At 48.1% G+C, this 17,712-nt stretch overlaps 1 protein-coding gene across 1 annotated transcript in view; it reads left to right on the plus strand.

The window, feature by feature from the left end:
• The window catches only part of LOC120929136 (chromatin assembly factor 1 subunit A-B-like), a 250,939-nt gene extending 233,931 nt beyond the window's left edge, over positions 1–17,008 (plus strand). The window contains exon 4 of the mRNA XM_040340390.1: positions 16,763–17,008. Within this exon, the coding sequence (XP_040196324.1) occupies positions 16,763–17,008 (246 nt within the window). The remainder of the gene's footprint in view (positions 1–16,762) is intronic.
• The last annotated feature ends 704 nt before the right edge of the window (positions 17,009–17,712 follow it).

A 17,712-nucleotide genomic window follows, 5' to 3' on the forward strand; every position in this document is an offset into this window, starting at 1 on the left:
TTTCTAATCCCCCTAGTGGCAAGGGGCCTGTCGGGCCACTGGATTGGGCACATTTCTTTCCTAGTGCACCCATGTGGGGGGGGTCCATTTATTGGGACTGGGTCTCATTAAGGATTCCCCTGCTTTCTTTCTTCTCCCCAGGTAGATGGGCGAGAACTATAAGAAGGCTCTATGCAGCACATGCATTGCTTCTTTTGTTCAGGAGGAATCAACCCCTATGCAGGGCAGCTGGTTACCTCCGTAAAGAAAGAACTCTTTGCCACGATTCAAACTTTTCGTGACTCTTAGTTTCCCTTCCACAACTCGGGCCTTCACCTCTCAGGAAAGGTCACTCCCATGTTCCTTCCAGTGAGGATTCAGAGGGGTCGGGGTTTATCCCTGGGGGAGGTGTATGGTTGCTTAGAATTTTTTTTTCCCAGTAAGGTTCTAAGTTTATATGTCCGCAGGTATGCAGATCTGAGTGAGCAAAGCACAGGACATGTCCGATCTACTCAGTTATTTCTGACGCCAATGGGCAGACAGAGCTGGCAGAATCCAGAAAAAGAGCCTTTTTCTCAAAAACCCATAAAGGGCGATTTTTCTTTTGAGGAGATCCCTCTACAGGGTGGCTCAGGTGTCCGGGTCCTCTGATCTACCTTTTTGAGGACTTGGGGGTTCTAAAAGACCCTATGGACAAACGCATGGATGATATTTTTTCCAAAAGGAGCCCATGGCAGTCGATCAGGAAATTGAAACCCGCTATGGCCACGACATGTGTAGCCAGAAACTTAGAGGGTTGAACTATCCAGTTAATGGTGGTAGATTCACCTAAACAAGGACTCCTTTTCCGCCCTATCCTCTGCAGTAGTTTATTTAGCTGATGCTTCAGCTGAAACAATTAAGAGGTTGAGAGGCCACAGCCTTGATTTTAATTCGGCGAGAAGGGCGTGGTGATTAAAGACCTGAGGCCAGGTGATGCAGCTTCAGAAAATGTAAAGCTTGCAGAATTCTCTTTTTGGGAGATCTTTTTTTTTTTTGGGCCGGAACTAGGAAGCATCCTAGACAGGTCAGCTGAAAGGAAAAATCTTCCCAAAAACAGCAAGCCAAAGGGAAAGGGGGAATTCTCTCCCATCTTCCTACGCAAGCCGAGAAATCCCAAGGACTCAGCCGTGTGGGTAGGCGGAGGCCTTCTAAGGTTCCTTCCGCAGTGATCAGCGGTAACATCCAGTCAGTACATTCTGATCACTCTTGCCCAGGGTTATGCCATAGAGTTCTCGAGAGCCTGGATAGCTCAGTCGGTAGAGCATCAGATTTTAATCTGAGGGTCCAGGGTTCAGGTCCCTGTTAGGGCACTGCCTTTCAACTACCTGTGAGGTCCTTGAACTGAAGATAGGGCAGTCGTTATGCACGTCTGTCAGGAATGTGCACTGGACCAAAGAGTTGAAATGTCCTAGGGGATGGGACGCCAACTCTCCCCTCTAGGCATCTGCGCCAGAAATAAAGAGGGGATTCCAACTTGTTTAGAAACCCCTCCCAAGAGAGGTTTTGTTGATTACATAAAAACCGTGGCCATGCAGTCTCATTTAGAGAGCTGATTCAACAGACTGGGATGCTATTCTCACTTATTCCTGGTAGAGAAGCCTACAGGAAAGTTCAGAATGAGCTTAAACTTGAAGCCTCTAAACAAATCTGTCAGATACAGAAGGTTCAAGATGGATTCAACTTCTTTTGGTCAAGAATCTATTGATGCCAGACTGTTTTATGGCATCTTGAGGGGACGCGTACCTGTGCATCCCTACCTCCCCTCAGTCCAGAGGGTTGGCAGTAAAGTGTAGTGGGAGTGGATCGTCACCTTACATTCAGGGCGTTCTCTTATTCGGACTGTCATCATCGCCTCATTTTTTATTTTTTCACCAAGGTGGTGGCGGAAGCCCTAGCCCCGCTTTGTCTACAGGGTATTGCAGTTTGGCTTACCTAGATGACCTATTCTTTTCTTCACCCCATGGAAAGATATGTTAGCGAACAATCTATTCAGGGCGAGAAGTTACTCGGAATCACTGGGCTGGATTATTAACCTTCAGGTATCATCCCTAGTTCCATCTCAGGAAGTCCGTTTACTTGGGTTACCAGGTAGATTCGGTAAACCGGAAAATGTTTCTCCCACAGGAGAAAAAGGGCCAGGTTTTCAGGACACAGCGTTGCCCTGGGCCCATCTGCCCTCCCAAGCCCCCCGCGGCCACCCGCGGCCACCCCAGGAAGACAGACGGCGCCCGACCATGGCACGTGGCCCTCTCCCCCTGTTGGGGACGAGACAGCCTAACCAGCCGATGGCTATAAGGCAGGTGATGTTGGCATTAGGAGTTCTGACATCAACAATGCCATTCATTCTATGAGCAAGACTACATGTCAGGTGCCTACAGACCTTTCCCCTGAGATCATGGGGTCGCGGTCTCAGTTCCCTGGACTCTCAGATAAAATCCCATCGCAAGGGAGGAGATCTCTCTATGGGTGTAAAAGATCAGGAGAGCCTTCAAAGGGTCTGGAGTGGTCCTTTCCAGTGAAGCGATCCTCGGACTGGAGAGAGCTAAAGGCGATTGCATTGGCTCTAACAGAGTTGTTCCGGGTCTACTAAATCACCATGTTCAGGTGTCAACGGACTATACCACAGCAGTGGTATACCTAAACAGACAAGTGGGCGCAAGAAGCAGACCTCTGCAGATTCTTGTGGCAAAAGCTCTTCTCTGAGCGGGAAAGATTTTGCGGTCCCTATAAGCGATACTCTGTACAGGGTAGTGCATTACCTGACATCAGGTTTGGGAAGCAGAGTGGTCCCCCCCCCCCCGTTCCAGTTAATCCCCCCTAGTGCTAAGGAGGATTTAGAGAGAAAAGGTACCGGTCATCTTGATCGCCCCGTACTGGCCCAAGAGAGTTTGGTCCTCGACGGTCCTAGGAATGGCGGCCAGGCCATGTTGGCATCTACCTCTCAGACAGGAGCTGTCAGTGCAGGGCCTTGTATGCCATCCAGATGGGTCCAGTCTCTCCCTTGCAGCCTGGCATCTGAAAGGCAACGCCTAGAGAAGAAGGGTTCTCAGACCGTTTATTTTCTACTCTACTGGAAAGCAGGTAGAAAGTGACGAGGATTTTAGGCACAAAGGCGTGAAAGATGTATACGGCCTGGTGTAACTCATCTAACAAAGAGCCTATCGAGCTTGGGTCCATTTTAGAATCCTTTTAGGAGGGAGCAGATAAAGGTCTGGCGGTCAGTACATTAAAAGTACAAATATCTGCTTCGATAGTGTTCCTAGAGGACCACTGGTAGCTCGGTCTCTTCTAAGCCCTTTCGAGGCCTAGAACGGCTCAAATCAGAGGTTCTCGTATCAAAATCTTTTGCGAGTATTCGGATCCATGGCAGGAAAGCCATATGGAACTTTTATAAGACGCATCTCTTAGAGATCTTACCTTACAGCTTATTCCTGGTCGCTATAACTTCAGCGGGCAGGATCAGGGTATTCCATACTCTGTCTATAAGGGAACCTTATCCGTCTTTATTCTTGGATTGAATTGTCCTAAAAACAGATTCAAAATTTTCCTAGGGCAGCAGTTAATCGTTGCAGGATATTGTGCTGCCTAATTTCTGTGCAAATCCCTCAGGGGAGAAAGATTTTCCTTTTAAAAAAAAAAAAAAAAAAAAAAAAAAGGCTTTGTTATGCCATCTCAAAATAACAAAGCGCCTCAGACGTGTACTATTTGTTCTTTTTTGGGTTGCCAAGCTTTAAAAGGTACCTTGGCTAGGTGGTGGAATTTATCCATTCGAGAAGCCTTCTCTCACGTGGACATGGTGCCACCAGTAGGAATCGGTGCTCAGTCAACAAGAGCACTTGCAGCCACATGGGCAGAGAGCTGATGCCACCCCTAAGCAAATGGGCGAAGCAGCGAGATGGTTAAGCTTCCGCACCTTGTTGCGGCAATACAGTTTGGACCTCACATCCGCCAATGACCTGCATTCGGCAGAAGAGTCCTACAGGCTGTTGCCCCACCCTAAAGTTAAGTCTCTGTTATCCTCTCAAGGTGCTGTCCTGAAAGACGACTTGGGAAAATTCAAGTTAGATTTACCGGTAACTTGTTTTCCAGAAGTCTTTCAGGACAGCAACGACCCGCCCTATTGGTTTAATGTACCATGCTGTGACTAACGTATGTGTTTATATGTTCCAGCTGGGGCCGGAGGTTCTCTGATACAACTGAGGTGTGTTAGGGAGGCGCCTCCCTTTAAAGATCTGGAGGAAGTAGAAGGTGTTTCCTGTGGGTGAGGGTGGAGTCACTATCTCTCTCAAGGTGCTGTCCTGAAAGACTTCTGGAAAACAAGTTACCGGTAAATCTAACTTGAATTTTTTTTTTGCTAGAAAATTACTTCAAACCCCCAAACATTATATATATATTTTTTTCTAACACCCTAGAGAATAAAATGGCAGTCATTGCAATACTTTTTGTCACACCGTATTTGCGCAGTGGTCTTACAAGCGCACTTTTTTAAATGAAAAAATAAGACAACAATAAATTTGGCCCAATTTTTTTATATATTGTGAAAGATAATGTTACGCCGAGTAAAATGATAGCCAACATGTCACGCTTAAAAATTGCGCCCGCTCGTGGCATGGCGTCAAACTTTTACCCTTAAAAATCTTGCTAGGCGACGTTTAAAAAATTCTACAGGTTGCATTTTTTGAGTTAGAGTAGGCCTAAGGCTAAAATTATTGCTCTCGCTCCAACGATCGCGGTGATACCTCACTTGTGCGGTTTGAATACCGTTTTCATATGTCGGCGCTACTCGCGTATACGTTCGCTTCTACGCGCGAGCTCGTCGGGACGGGGCGCTTTAAAAACATTTGTTTTTGCTTTTCGCATTTATTTTTATTTATTTTAGAATTTTTAACACTGAAATAAAAAAAAAAATATATCACTTTTATTCCTATTACAAGGAATGTAAACATCCCTTGTAATAGAAAAAAGCATGACAGGTCCTCTTAAATATGAGATCTGGGGTCAAAAAGACCTCAGATCTCATATTTGGGCTTAAATGCAAAAAAAAAAAAAAAAATTTGGAAATGTCATTTTTTCAAATGACAAAAAAAAAAATGTTTCTTTAAGACGCTGGGCGGGACTGACGTTTTGACGTCACTTCCGCCCAGCAGAGCTATGAGGACGGGCGAAGGAGATTTTTCCTTCAGTCTCGTCCCCGCTCAGCTGCCGGATGGTCGCGATCTCCTCCGCCGCTACCGACGGCTACGGTAAGCGGCGGAGGGCGGGGCCCCTCTCCCGCCACCGATAACGACGATCTCGCGGCGAATCCGCTGCGGAGACCGCCATTATCGTTAACACGGCCGCCCACGGAAGAGATTAATATCTCGATTGTGGCAGCAGCTGCTGCCGTTACCGAGATATTCATCTCTAAAGTGAGGACGTATAACGACGGTGGGCGGTCGGCAAGTAGTTAATAAAGAGGTATCTACCCTGAGGGTCTCTTTGGACGTCAGTGACCTGAAATGGGCACAGCCTTGAAATCAGGATGGACACCCCCTTAGATTTTGCAGCGTCGTTAGAGGCATGGTAAACCGTAGGGAAGTTACGATCATTTAGTTTAGGGATGCTGTCAGTCCTAAAATGGGTCTCTTGGAGCATTACAACGTGGGGTTTCTCCGTCCACAGAGCGTGGAGGACGCGCGCGTGTTTTTCGGGGGTATTGAGGCCCCGCACATTCAGGGAGTACAATTTAAGTCGCGTAAGAGGTTGTCTATCAGATGAATCGGAGGGTGGGGGGGTAGCGTTGTCAGTCATGTTCGTGAGAGATGGCCCGGGGGAGGGGAGAAGAGAGAGGAAGATAGAAAAAAGAAAAGGGGGGGGAATCTAAATAAATATCCAGGAACAGGAGTAACCGATTAAGCGATCGGATTGTATCCAATCGCCTACAATAGGTAGAACTATCGGTAAGGTACAGAGTGCGCCGGACCCCAACACTCAGAGTGTTGCAGACACGGCCCACTACTGCGTGGGGGTTGACCAGGATCCGGAAGGAAGACAATTTCAAAAATAGAACAGATTTGTGTAGAACAAATAACAGAGGTAGCAGAGTGCCACCCCAGAATGGTCATTTGAAATATGCAATGAAGACGGTCAGGCATATATATACAATAATGAACTGAACACGGCCCACAGGAGCAATAAAGATAACTAAACCATGTACCAATGTAATGTAGCAGGTTGGTATGTGGTCCAGGACTGCCACTACCAACATATGTACGTCACCTGGGTAACCCAGAACAATCCCCCAGTGCCCGGCCACACACCATCGTCCGTATGGGCTTAATATTCAACTCAACGGGAGGGACAGGACGGTCTAGGATGTATCGTAACTGTGGCGGCATGTATAGACGGGCAGCAGGGAAGGGCCGGGCCCCCAACCGCGTGGAGCATTACACCTTGGTCCACGGAGCCATAAGGCAGCACAGTAAGTGTCAGCAGTGTACTGTCAAACATGGGTACCGCTCCTTTGAGTGCACAGGTGTCGAGCAGGGTGCGAAGAGTGAACATTCCGTCAGCTAGTGTGTGCATCTACAGTTATACCCCACCCCACTACCTCACTGCCCAGCATGTCATGCCGTCGGAGTCTTAAGTAGCGATAATAAGACCCCGTGCCCTTTTCCAGCTTAGGTCAAAAGTCTCTAGACAACATCCCATCCACATTAGCCTGACGGGGATATAGCTGTCAGTCTGGGCGGTACTATCGACGGGAGCGTGTATTCCGTCGGTCAACGCGGGACTCAATGTGTGGAGTGCATGCCCCCCCTCCCCTCCCCACACCAGGACATTCCGATGAGGAAATCAGAGCAGTGGCAGACCCGGTACACATCCAGCGCTGCCTACATCGAGTCCCGGGGCAAACTAATTACTAAGGCATTACTTCAAACGGTATAGTAATAATGAAAACTTAAAACAGATGCCTGACGGGAGTGCAGCTGTAGAACCGAATAACATGTAAAGATCAGAGCTTGCACCCCCGCGAGCAATGCAGGAATCTACATTTAGGACACCTACCACTTCTTCCCTTCTCAGCCGGTCACGCCGAGGTGAAGCATAACGCTGTAACCAGAAAATGGGGCAAAACAGGGTGCTGCAGAAGGTAGTCCCCAAGGGGTGCGAACACGTATACCGTCCAGACCCGGAAAAATCCCCCGATTCAGTCCAAGCACGAAAGTTTTCGCTGGGAAGTCTACAGGCGGGAGATGTCCTCTCAATGTGAGCAGGAGTACTGGCACCAGAATGTCAGCCAGTTAGGCCCTAATTCACGTGTGGGCATCCCGTAGAAGAGTCCAAGCCATCCGGCGCCAACTAGGGGTGGTGTCAGGCAGTGATGTCCATACATAGGCAGGTTCCAGGCGTTGTGGGATGCCAGCCCTAAGCAGTCCGCGGGGATCGCCGTCCACTCCTCAAAGCTCAAGAAGGCCTACCGTGCCGCCGATGCGTCTGCCCCCCGTAATCTGGGACGTGTGCTCCATCGCGGTGAAGGCCTTGCAACAGCAAGCAGGTCGGAGTTGGGACCGTGCACGTCGCCGCGCCTCTATGTCATACGTAGGCGGGGTTCGGTCAGTAGTTAGGAAGCCGCGCTAAGCAATATGGGCACTGTAGTGCCGTGCTGAGGCGAGACAGAGTCCTCGACTTACGAGCCCGCCAAAGCGTGCGGGGGGGGAGACAACCTGTTTGGTGGCGGGCCTCCCTTAATTCCAGCGGGGTAATAAAGAGTAAAAATCCAAACTGCCAGCCAGTGTGAAGAAATAAAAACGAGAACGCGAGTCCCAACAAAGTGATCAGTTCAATTTCCGTGCACTAAGCATCAATAATCCCTCCGTGCTCTCCGGGGGCCCGGGGCATCCGATGAATCCCGGGCATCTCTGGAATCTTGCTGGCCTGGTGTGCGCCTCTGTTCTGAAGGGGATCTCCTCCTGCGAAAGCGCGTCGCTTGGGTTTCCATGGGCACTTCCTGGGATTTTCCCCATCTCCCAACGGACCTGCGGTACGGCGCGTACCAATCCGGGACCTGTACAAGCGGGAGGCCTAGGGGCTCACAGAAGCGAGGCAGGTCTTCTGGCACCTTAAGTTGGGCATTGCGACCCTGGGTGGAAGCAGCCAGGCAAAAGGGGAACTTCCACTTGTATCTTAGCTCTGAGGGCTTCCAGCAGTGGCCGCAGGTCCCGGCGGTGCTGGAGGGTGATCCCCGATAGGTCTTGATAGATCTGGATCTGAGCACCTTCGTACACAAGCCTGTGGCTCCGTGCTCGTTTGAGAATGTCCTCCTTTAGCTGAAAGTCCAGCAGGCAGCATACAACATCCCTGGGGGGTCCGTATCCCGGCCTCTAGGGCGAAGGGCGCGGTGAATCCGCTCCAGAGCGATCGGAGATTGTGGTGGCTTGCCCAAAACATCATTGAAGATGGCGACCACCTCCCGCTGGATATGTTCTGGCAGGCCTCTCACCCGTAGGTTGCGGCGGCGTCCGCGGTTGTCCAGGTCTTCCAGGTGCCTGTTGACGTCCCGAAGCTGAAGGGTATGGTCATCAATTTTATGGGTGGACCGGCGCAGGACCTGATCATGGTTCTCCAAGGTAGTCTCGGTGACAGACTCTGTCTGCTAGGGAGCGGATGTCAATCCTCAGGTCCGCAATGGCGGCGGACAGAGTATCCTTGATGTCTGCCGCTATAGCCCGTAGGTCCATTATGTTGAGTTGAGGCAGCGGGGAAGTCTCGGCACCGCCCGGGCTCACAGCCGGAGGAGATATGTGCACAGCCTGGGGTGCCGACAGCACAATGTCGGATGGTGCTGAGAGGGACAGGGGCACGGGGCCCATAGCAGGTCCTTGGCGGGACGGCGCCATGTTCCCCCTAGCCGATCGGAACATCTCCGGAATATTCTGACCCTGGGAGCCGGCGGTTTCCCTCGGGGAGCGGGAGGCCGAAGAGTGCCTAGAGGAAGTCCCCATGACGTAAGGCTCACCCTGGGTACGGAATCGGTGCCAATTGAGGCAAAGTCCGCTCTGAGGTGGCAGGAGCTCAGCGTTCAGGCGTCCATCTTCCCGCTCGGTCTACGTTTTGTTCGACTTATATATTTTTAGGACATTAAGTGTAATATAGCACGTTTTATTATGGTATAGCGCCCTCAACTATTCACAACTAGGATGTGCAGGACTTGCTAAGTTGCAGGGTAATTTTAACCGTTCCGCAGTACGGGAGGTTTCAGGGATTTTATTTAAATCTGTCTGTGGTCCAGAAGGACGGTGTCCGTCTGATATTTGACCTCAAAGCCCTAAATGCCTTTGTGAGGGTAAGGAAGTTCTGCATGGAATCCATTCGTTCGGTGGTAGCTGCGCTCCATCTGGGGGACTTTCTGGTGTCTTTGGACATCAAGGACGCATACTTGCATGTCTCAATTTGTGCAAGTCACCAGAGGTTTTTGCGCTTCGTGATAGGGGAGGACCACTATCAGTTTATGGCCCTTCCTTTTGGTCCTAGCGTCGGCACTAAGTTTTTTCACCAAGGTGCTCGCACCGATCCTAGCTTTGCTGAGACAGAGGCATTGCCATCGTGGTCTACTTAGAGAACCTTTTTTTGAGAGCAGCTTCTGGCTCAGATTTGGAGGAGCATGTGTCTATAGCCAGCCAGACCTTCCCAAGATTTCGGGTGGGTGTTAAACATTCAGAAGTCGGTCCTGGTTCCGACTCAGCGTTTGGAGTACCTAGGGTTGATACTGGACTCCTCGGAAGCAAACGTCTTTCTTCCCCTGGAGAGGTGGAGGACTCTTCAGTCTGCAGTGAAGGTGTTGGCATTACGCAAACGGTGCCCATTTCCACACACGTGTTTTGCAGAAGGAGATTCTGTCCAAGTGGAACAAATCTCCTTTTGTCTCTGGATCGTCTGATTCAGGTAAGCCACCTAGTCAGGGTCCCTCTGAATTGGTGGCTGAGATCCCCGGCTCTTCGGTCCGGGAAGTCGTTTCTTCCCTTCCAGTGGACAGTGATTATGATGGACGCCAGCCTCACGGGTTGGGGGTCATTTGGGGGGGTTCAGTTGGCCCAGGGTTGCTGGACTCTGGAGGAATCCCACCTGGAACTTCGGCCGATCAGGCTATGCCTCTCATGGTCAAAGAGGTTGCAAGGTCGCCCAATCGGGATCCAGTCGGACAACAGCGGTGTCTTATGTCAACCATCAGGGGGGGGAAAACGGAGCTCGGCTGCAGTGTCCGAGGTCGCTCCCATACTTAGGTGGGCGGAAAGAAGTGTGCCGGCTCTATCGGACGTCTACATTCCGGGCGTGGAAAACTAGCAGGCAGATTACCTGAGTCGCCAGATGCTGGACCAGGGGCAATGGTTGTTGCATCCGGAGGTGTTTCAACTCCTTTGCAGGATGTGGGGCACTCGATGTGGATCCCTGGGCAGAAGCGTCAGACGCGTTGGTGGCCCCGTGGGGTTAGTATCGGCTGATTTATGCCTTTCCCCCCCATTGAAGTTGCTTCCTTGTCTGCTCAGCAGAGTGGGGGCCGAGGGGATCCCGATTCTAATCGCTCAAGATTGGCCTTGGCGTCCTGGTACGCAGGTCTTGTGCGCCTAGTAGCGGATGTACCCTGGCAGCTGCCAATGCGGGAGGATCTTCTGTCTCAAGGTCCCATACTTCATCCTGCTTTACAGTCGCTGACTTTAACGGCATGGCTATTGAAAGCCTGGTTTTACAGGACCGGGGTCTTTCCGACTTGGTCATCCCGACCATGCTGAGGGCACAGGAAGATCTACCATTGCACCTGGAAGGTCTACATCTTTGTGCAAAGAGATGGGGTGGCGTCCAAGGACGTATTTGGTTTCCAGGGTCCTGCTGTTTTTGCAGCATGGACTGGATCAGAAACTTGCCTTAAGCACCATTAAGGGACAGATTTCAGCCTTGGCTGTGTTCTTTCAGCAGCCTTTGGCGGCTCACTTTGGTGGGTACCTTTTTGTGCAGGGGGTTCGTCACGTACTTCCCCCTCTTAAACCACCTCTTCCCCCATGGGATTTGAATCTGGTGCTCTCGGTTCTTCAGGAACCTCCCTTTCGAAACGTGTTTGAGTTGGCGGCCTTGCAAGTTGCCATACTTGGTCCTCCATAAGGATACGGTGGTGTTGCGCCCGCAACCTTCCTTTCTTCCCAAGGTTGTTCCCTTTAACAAGGGATTAGAGGGTCCTAATTAACTTCATTCATTTACTCTATCTATCATCTTCTCTTAGAATTGAGGAGTTACGTGGTGGCCTCTGTCTGCATTTGGGTGGCGCCCTGTGGATTTGTTGGGATCATTGGGGGGGGGGGCACTCTCTGTATGTGTGTTTGCCCCAAGGAGGATTGTCCTTGGCCTCTCTGGGGGATGTGCTGGTTCAGCTATGGGTCCTTATAGTGCTGTGATGGGTATGATCCATATATCTTGTAATTGTTGTGTTCTCGTTCTATTTGTAGGTACTAATTGATGTACTAATGTATAATGGTCTAAAATGTTATTTTTATTATATAGTATGACTACGCTTGGATACTAGCCCCTGACGAAGGGACTACATCCTGAAACGCGTAGGGCTCTATCGCATCCTCGCAGGAATCTATGCTTCTATACACTGTTCATGTGTTTTTATGTATATGTGTAAATCAATAAATTATTACTGTGTCGTTGCCCTAAAAGTCCTAATTTTCTGGGGGGTTCTTTTCCTATTGTAACACAGGGATGTTGGCAACACAAATTGGTCTCTTTGATGTTTTGTTCTATCTTTCTTCCCAAGGTGGTTTCGTCTTTTCACCTTAATGAGGACATTGTACTTCCATCCTTGTGTCCTCGGAAGGCGCATCCTAAGGAGGTTGCGCTTCACACTTTAGACCTGGTACCTGTCTACTACGGCTCAGTTTCGGAGGTCTGACTCACTTTGTGTCTGTCTGGTTCACAAAAGGGCCTGGCGGTCTCGTCGGCCACCATTTCTCGGTGGATCAGGCAGACTGTCATACAGGCCTATGCTCTTAAGGGGCGGCGCTCCCCTTTCCAGTCACAGCACATTCGACCAGGGCAATTGGTGCTTCCTGGGTTTTCCGACATCAAGCGTCTGTCTCACAGGTGTGCAAGGTGGAAACTTGGTCATCTGTTCACACTTTTTTTCCAAATTTTACAAGGTTGATGTGAGTGTATTTTCTAATGCAAGGTTTTGCAAGCGGCTGTTGAAAGTTGCACCTCCTCCGTTGAGGAGCTCTGCTTGTTTGCAGTTAAGTTTTGTTTTTACTTATACTGTTCCCACCCCTTGTTTTTTGACACTGCTTGGGGACGTCCCACTTGTCAAGACTTGAGAAGGCTGTGTCCGTCCATGGATGAAAAGAGAAAATAGGATTTTTTGTACTCGGCGTAAAATCCTTTTCTCTGTCGTCCATGGACGGACACATCCCCCACCCCAGGTTTGTACTGCTTGTTACAAACTGAGGCTGCATGCTTCAGGGAACAGGGTTATGTCTAGAGGGACCGCCCCCTGGGCGGGGCTGTTCAACTCTGTTAAAGTAACGTGTTTAAATATCTAACATGTTTCTGCCTAGTCCTCTCCTGTGAACAGGAACATAACCCACTTGTCAAGACTTGACAAGTGGGTTATGGACAAGACCCACATGGACGACAGAGTATAGGATTTTACAGTGAGTACAAAAAATCCTTGGAGTGCTGGCTAACGCAGTTGCACATCCAAATAACCACTGCTTAAAGGGTCACTAAAGGCCAAATTTTTTTTGCTGAAATTACTGTTTACAGGGTATAGAGACATAATGGTTAAAGCGGAGTTCCACCTAAAAATGGAACTTCCGCTTAACCCACTCCTTGCCCCCTTACATGCCACATTTGGCATGTAATTTTTTTTGGGGGGGGGGAGTGGGGGCTTCAGGAGAAGTCGGACTTCCTGTACCACTTCCTCCTTCCGCCGAGGGGCTGGTAAGGCGAATAGCTTAATCGCCTTATTGCAGCCCTTCTCTGTAGGCGAGCCCCTGTCCAATCGGACGGCGCTCGCATGCACAGTGCCACTCGCGCATGCGTAGTGGGTGCCCGGCCGTGAAGCCGAAAGCTGTCACTGCCGGGTGCCCACACTAGGAATGAAGACGCCGGCCGGCGAGGGGGGGGGGGTTCGAGGAGCGGAGCACAGGCCGACGCGTCGCTGGAACCGTGGAGCAGGTAAGTGTCTGTTTATTAAAAGCCAACAGCTACACTTTTTGTAGCTGCTGACTTTTAATAAACTTTTAAAAAAAGGCTGGAACACCCCTTTAACTGATTCCTTTTAAAAATAGATAAAAAACAATCACATAATGTGCCTGCAGTTTAGTTTCGTTTTTGCTGTTTCCTGGTTCTTTGATGTTCAGAGCCAGAGAGCCAATAGAGGGCAGTGATTGTAAAACAAAACTGGATTGGTGCTGACACACAGTAATCACACCTCCTTGATTAGTCACCACCGTTAGAAATCTCCCAGTACTGTGGTGATCAGGAAACGGACAACCAGGAAGTGTCCAGAACAGAGAGGAATTACAGCAACATCAAAGCAAAAACGAACATTGAGGACATGAAACCAGGACTGCAGAAAGGGTAAAGGAAGCCATTTAGCTAAAAAAAAAAATTCCTTTAGTGACCCTTTTAGTCGTTTCCATTACTGTTCAATGCATTCATCCTCCTGGCAGGTGCCTCAGCGGAGTTGGTTAAACTGGCAGGCAGGTCTTCAGCACTAGTAAATTCCATGAGGTGAGCCGTATGGTTTAGAGCTTGGAGGGGTGACTCGGCGTCCAAGCTTAAACTCTGGTTTGCCTTTCAGGTGATCACCTGTTCGGTCCTGGCCTCCAGGAAGCGCCTGTAGCATTCCCAGAGAAGAAAAGCACAAGGCAAGGACTTTTTTTTTTATTTTTTATTTTCAAAGGAGGAGGTGAGGGGGAATCCACACTGTCAAAGCACAGATCAAGGGAAGACAGCGGGTAGGGTGGTGGTGAGCTGAAGCAGGATGCATTCAGAGAAGCTGCCTGGCAGCCAACGTGGGATGTGATGACCCCTGCATTGAGGAGCCTGGTTCAAGGCAATTATGGAATGTAGAAGTACAATTTAAAGAGAAGATGTTGTCATCATAACCATTCAAACAAGGACAATGCCTGGTGGCTAGTTGATGTTTTGGGCGAAGCAATTCTGCAATCTTGTGAGCTTCGTAGGGGTTTCTTGAGATCAGTTTGAAATGAGGTACGAAAAAGGGCATAGACCCTGACCCATGATTTGCACACCTTCAGACAAGACCACCAGATGTGTGCCTTTTTGCCTACCTGCGAACATCCTCAGAAGCAGAGCAGTGAATAAGCTAGTCTGAAATTAGCCAGCGTATAGTACCAGCTGTGTATTTTTTTTTTTTTTTTTTTTTTTTTAGGCATTCTCCATAATTACGTTTTTTTTTTTGTAGCTTTTGGAAAGTGCTAGCATCCAGTGGTCTCCCAAACTCTGTAGGGCCGCTGAGGTGGTTTTCTGGAAGAAATTGATGAGATAATTGGTGAGTTTAGGCCTGGGGAGTGGAGCTGGCTCTACAAAGATGCTCAAATGAGATCAACCTGTGGTTTGGGACCTTTTTTTTATAAGCTGTTGAATGAAGTGTTTGAACTTGTAAATTGCTATAAAGCGCTTGTAACGCAATGTCGTGGAAAGATCAAAGGTCTAGTAGGGTTGAGACGAGAATGGATGTCCACAAACCCATTGTGAGTTCACCAGGAAAATGGTCTTGGATTTTCACACCCAGAGGGAATAGCGGCCATTGGATAAGACAAAGCAGAGGTAGATGAGGAGAAATCGGTCCTGCAGAGAATTTTTAACTGAATCCCACAAGCGAGTAGCGTGAAATAGACAAGGTTTTAATGTGGTTGGAAGATGGCTAGGAGGGAGCCAGGGCAGGAAAGAAATGGGTATAGAATAGGAGTCCTATAAGATCAATGGTGGCCACAATGGCAATTGATGGGTGTCATGGAGGTGCAACAAGGAAGCTATATTGACTGCAAAATAAGCATGGAGATTTGGGACCGAGAGACCGCCATTGAGCCCGCAAGCATGCAAAATCTGTATGGATTTCAAGGTCAAGGCTTACGCTGGTGTTTCATATAATATGTGAAGGGATTGAAACGAGACTCAAAGAAAATAAAGCAGTTTCGGAAGATGGGACAGGCCAAACCAGGACAACGGAAAATGGGTCCATGAGGACAACATTTCAGTTTGTTTCCTGAACAAAGTCAAAAGGTTGGCCTGGCATAATTCCTCATACATCAGGTAATCCAAATTCCTAAATATGGCAGAGAGATGAGCCAATAAAATGGAAAGGTCGACTGGCATGGCTTTAGATTTGGTAGGGTTAATGCACAATCCGAAAAGTATCTTAAAGACTCTAGGGGAAGTCTGTCATCAGGATGTCTTTGGCAAACAGTGTTGTCTTGTGTAGGGATCCTGCCATTTCAATAACCTTTTATATCCGAATGGGAATGAATCACCTCCGCCAGGGGTTCCAGGGCTAAGATGAATAAGAGCAGTGAGAGAGGGCCATGGTGGGTACCTGTTCGAATGGGAAAGATGGATGACTCCATCGTAAGAATGAAGCCTGATACATACTAACTGATCTCCCCCCGCTGAACTGTTGTGTTCTCACCAACCTCCCCCCTCCCCAATACGCCGATCAGTGCTCTCTGACATTTGACGGAGTGCTGATTGGAAGTAGTCTGCTGTTGGTTTTCCAGCATGCACATCCAAACAGCTGGCTTTTGTCAGACGTACACTTGGGCCGAGGTTGCAGGCAGTTTTCATTGACGGGAATAATCCATGAACTACCACAACCCTCAACAGTGTTGTGTAGTTCATTGTGAACTACAAGGCAACAGCCGCAATGTTGGTGTGACATGTAACAAAAGGTGAACTTATCCTTTAAAGCTGCCACCTGTTCTTTTGCACATAATGTTCATAAAGTTTTACTGGTTGATATTCGGGCATTGCAGATGCTGGCATTGGTCGGTGTCTTCCCAGGCCAAAAGTCATTGTCCATATAATATTTTTTAATTCCTGTTAAGGTTTGTTAGGCATGTTGGCCATTGTGGCCATCCCTTTCTTGGAGTATGTTACAGTTCACCACCTTGTTTTCACTTTGATAATGCTTTCTGATATAGCTGAGACATTGCTGGGAGGTTTAAGACCCCTTTCACACTGAGCCGCCCATAGCGTCACATTTTGCGTCACATTTTGACCGCTAGCGGGCCGCTTTTAACCCCTGCTAGCGGTCGAGAGGGTTAAACCGCCCGCAATGCACTGCTGAAGCAGTGCGTTGTGGGTGGTATAGCCGCGCTGTCCCATTGATTTTCAATGGGCTCCAAAGATGTGGCTAGTTGGACTTTTTTTTAACGTCCTGCTAGCGCAGCGCTCCAGTGTAAAAGCCCTCAGGCTTTCACACGGGAGACAATGGAGCAGCTGTTTGAGGGCGGATTGCAAAAAAAAATAAAAAATTAAAGGAAATTTTACTAGTATATAGCCAGCATCAAGGTCAATGATTGGATATTGATTATTTGCATTGTTTATGTAGGTCCTTAGGCTTAAAAGTAGCTACTAAATATAAAGAAATACAATCAGATTGTTGGTACAATTCTTGTTAGAAGTGCTTATAAGATGACCTGTTTACTTTTTTTTTTTTTTTTTTTACCTTTTTCTTCACACTAAGGAGAAAGAACAGCAGTCAAAGAGGCCAAAGTTGCAGACAGAAAAGGAACATCGGGACCGTATTAGGGAAGAATCAAAACTTGCCAAAGAGCGCGCAAAAGAAGAAGCAAAAAAAAAGAGAGATGAAGAACGGGAGCAAAAGGCGAAGGAGAAGAAGGAAAAAAAGGAAAAAGATGACAGAGAAAAGGCAGAAAAAATGCGGCTTAAGGAAGAGAAGAAAAAAGAAAAGCTTGAAGCCTTGGAGTAAGTTTTTTTTTTTTTTTTTTTTTTAGTTGGGAAGGAGGGTGAGGTATAAAAGACAGTGTTAACTGGCAGATGTTACATTTTTAGGTTGGTAATAATTATAATATGCAAGTTAAGTATTATACCACCCATTTTGTCTTAAGAAATGCCAGTCATTGCAAGGGCACATAGAAAACAATTGTTATTCATGTGCCCTGTGCACACCACAGCAGTAGTGATGTACTGTACAGAAAAATGCAGACCTGCATTTTTCCACAGCGTAGTTGATGGCGCCAGATGTTTTTGTGCAGTGCACTGCTTTTTCCGTGTGGATTCCTGAACAAAGTGCACTTGGTAAGCTTCCCATTAAAGTGAAAAAAAGTGAGATGCACTGAAAGGGTACAATAAATCACCACCTTTCTTCAAGGGCCCTAATCTTTTAACGTGTATGCTAAAAATTGTCACAAATTTTGATTATGTAAAAACAAACCTGTCTCGTTTAAAAAAAGGAAATTAAAGCTTTTATTTTTCCGAATTACCGTTGCCTATATGGCTCTTATAATGGCAAGAAAGTGCAATTGGCTAATGACTTTTATTGTAAAATATCTGTCTTTTGGTCAGAATCTTTTATTAAAACCGTTCTTCCATGATTTCTCTATAGCATACATGCCCATCAAGCTTCCAAATTCTTTAAAAGATGTAGATTTTTTTTCATTTGAGTCAAAGCAT

The sequence above is a fragment of the Rana temporaria genome, chromosome 1 (assembly GCF_905171775.1).
Source record: "Rana temporaria chromosome 1, aRanTem1.1, whole genome shotgun sequence".
NCBI lineage: Eukaryota > Metazoa > Chordata > Amphibia > Anura > Ranidae > Rana > Rana temporaria.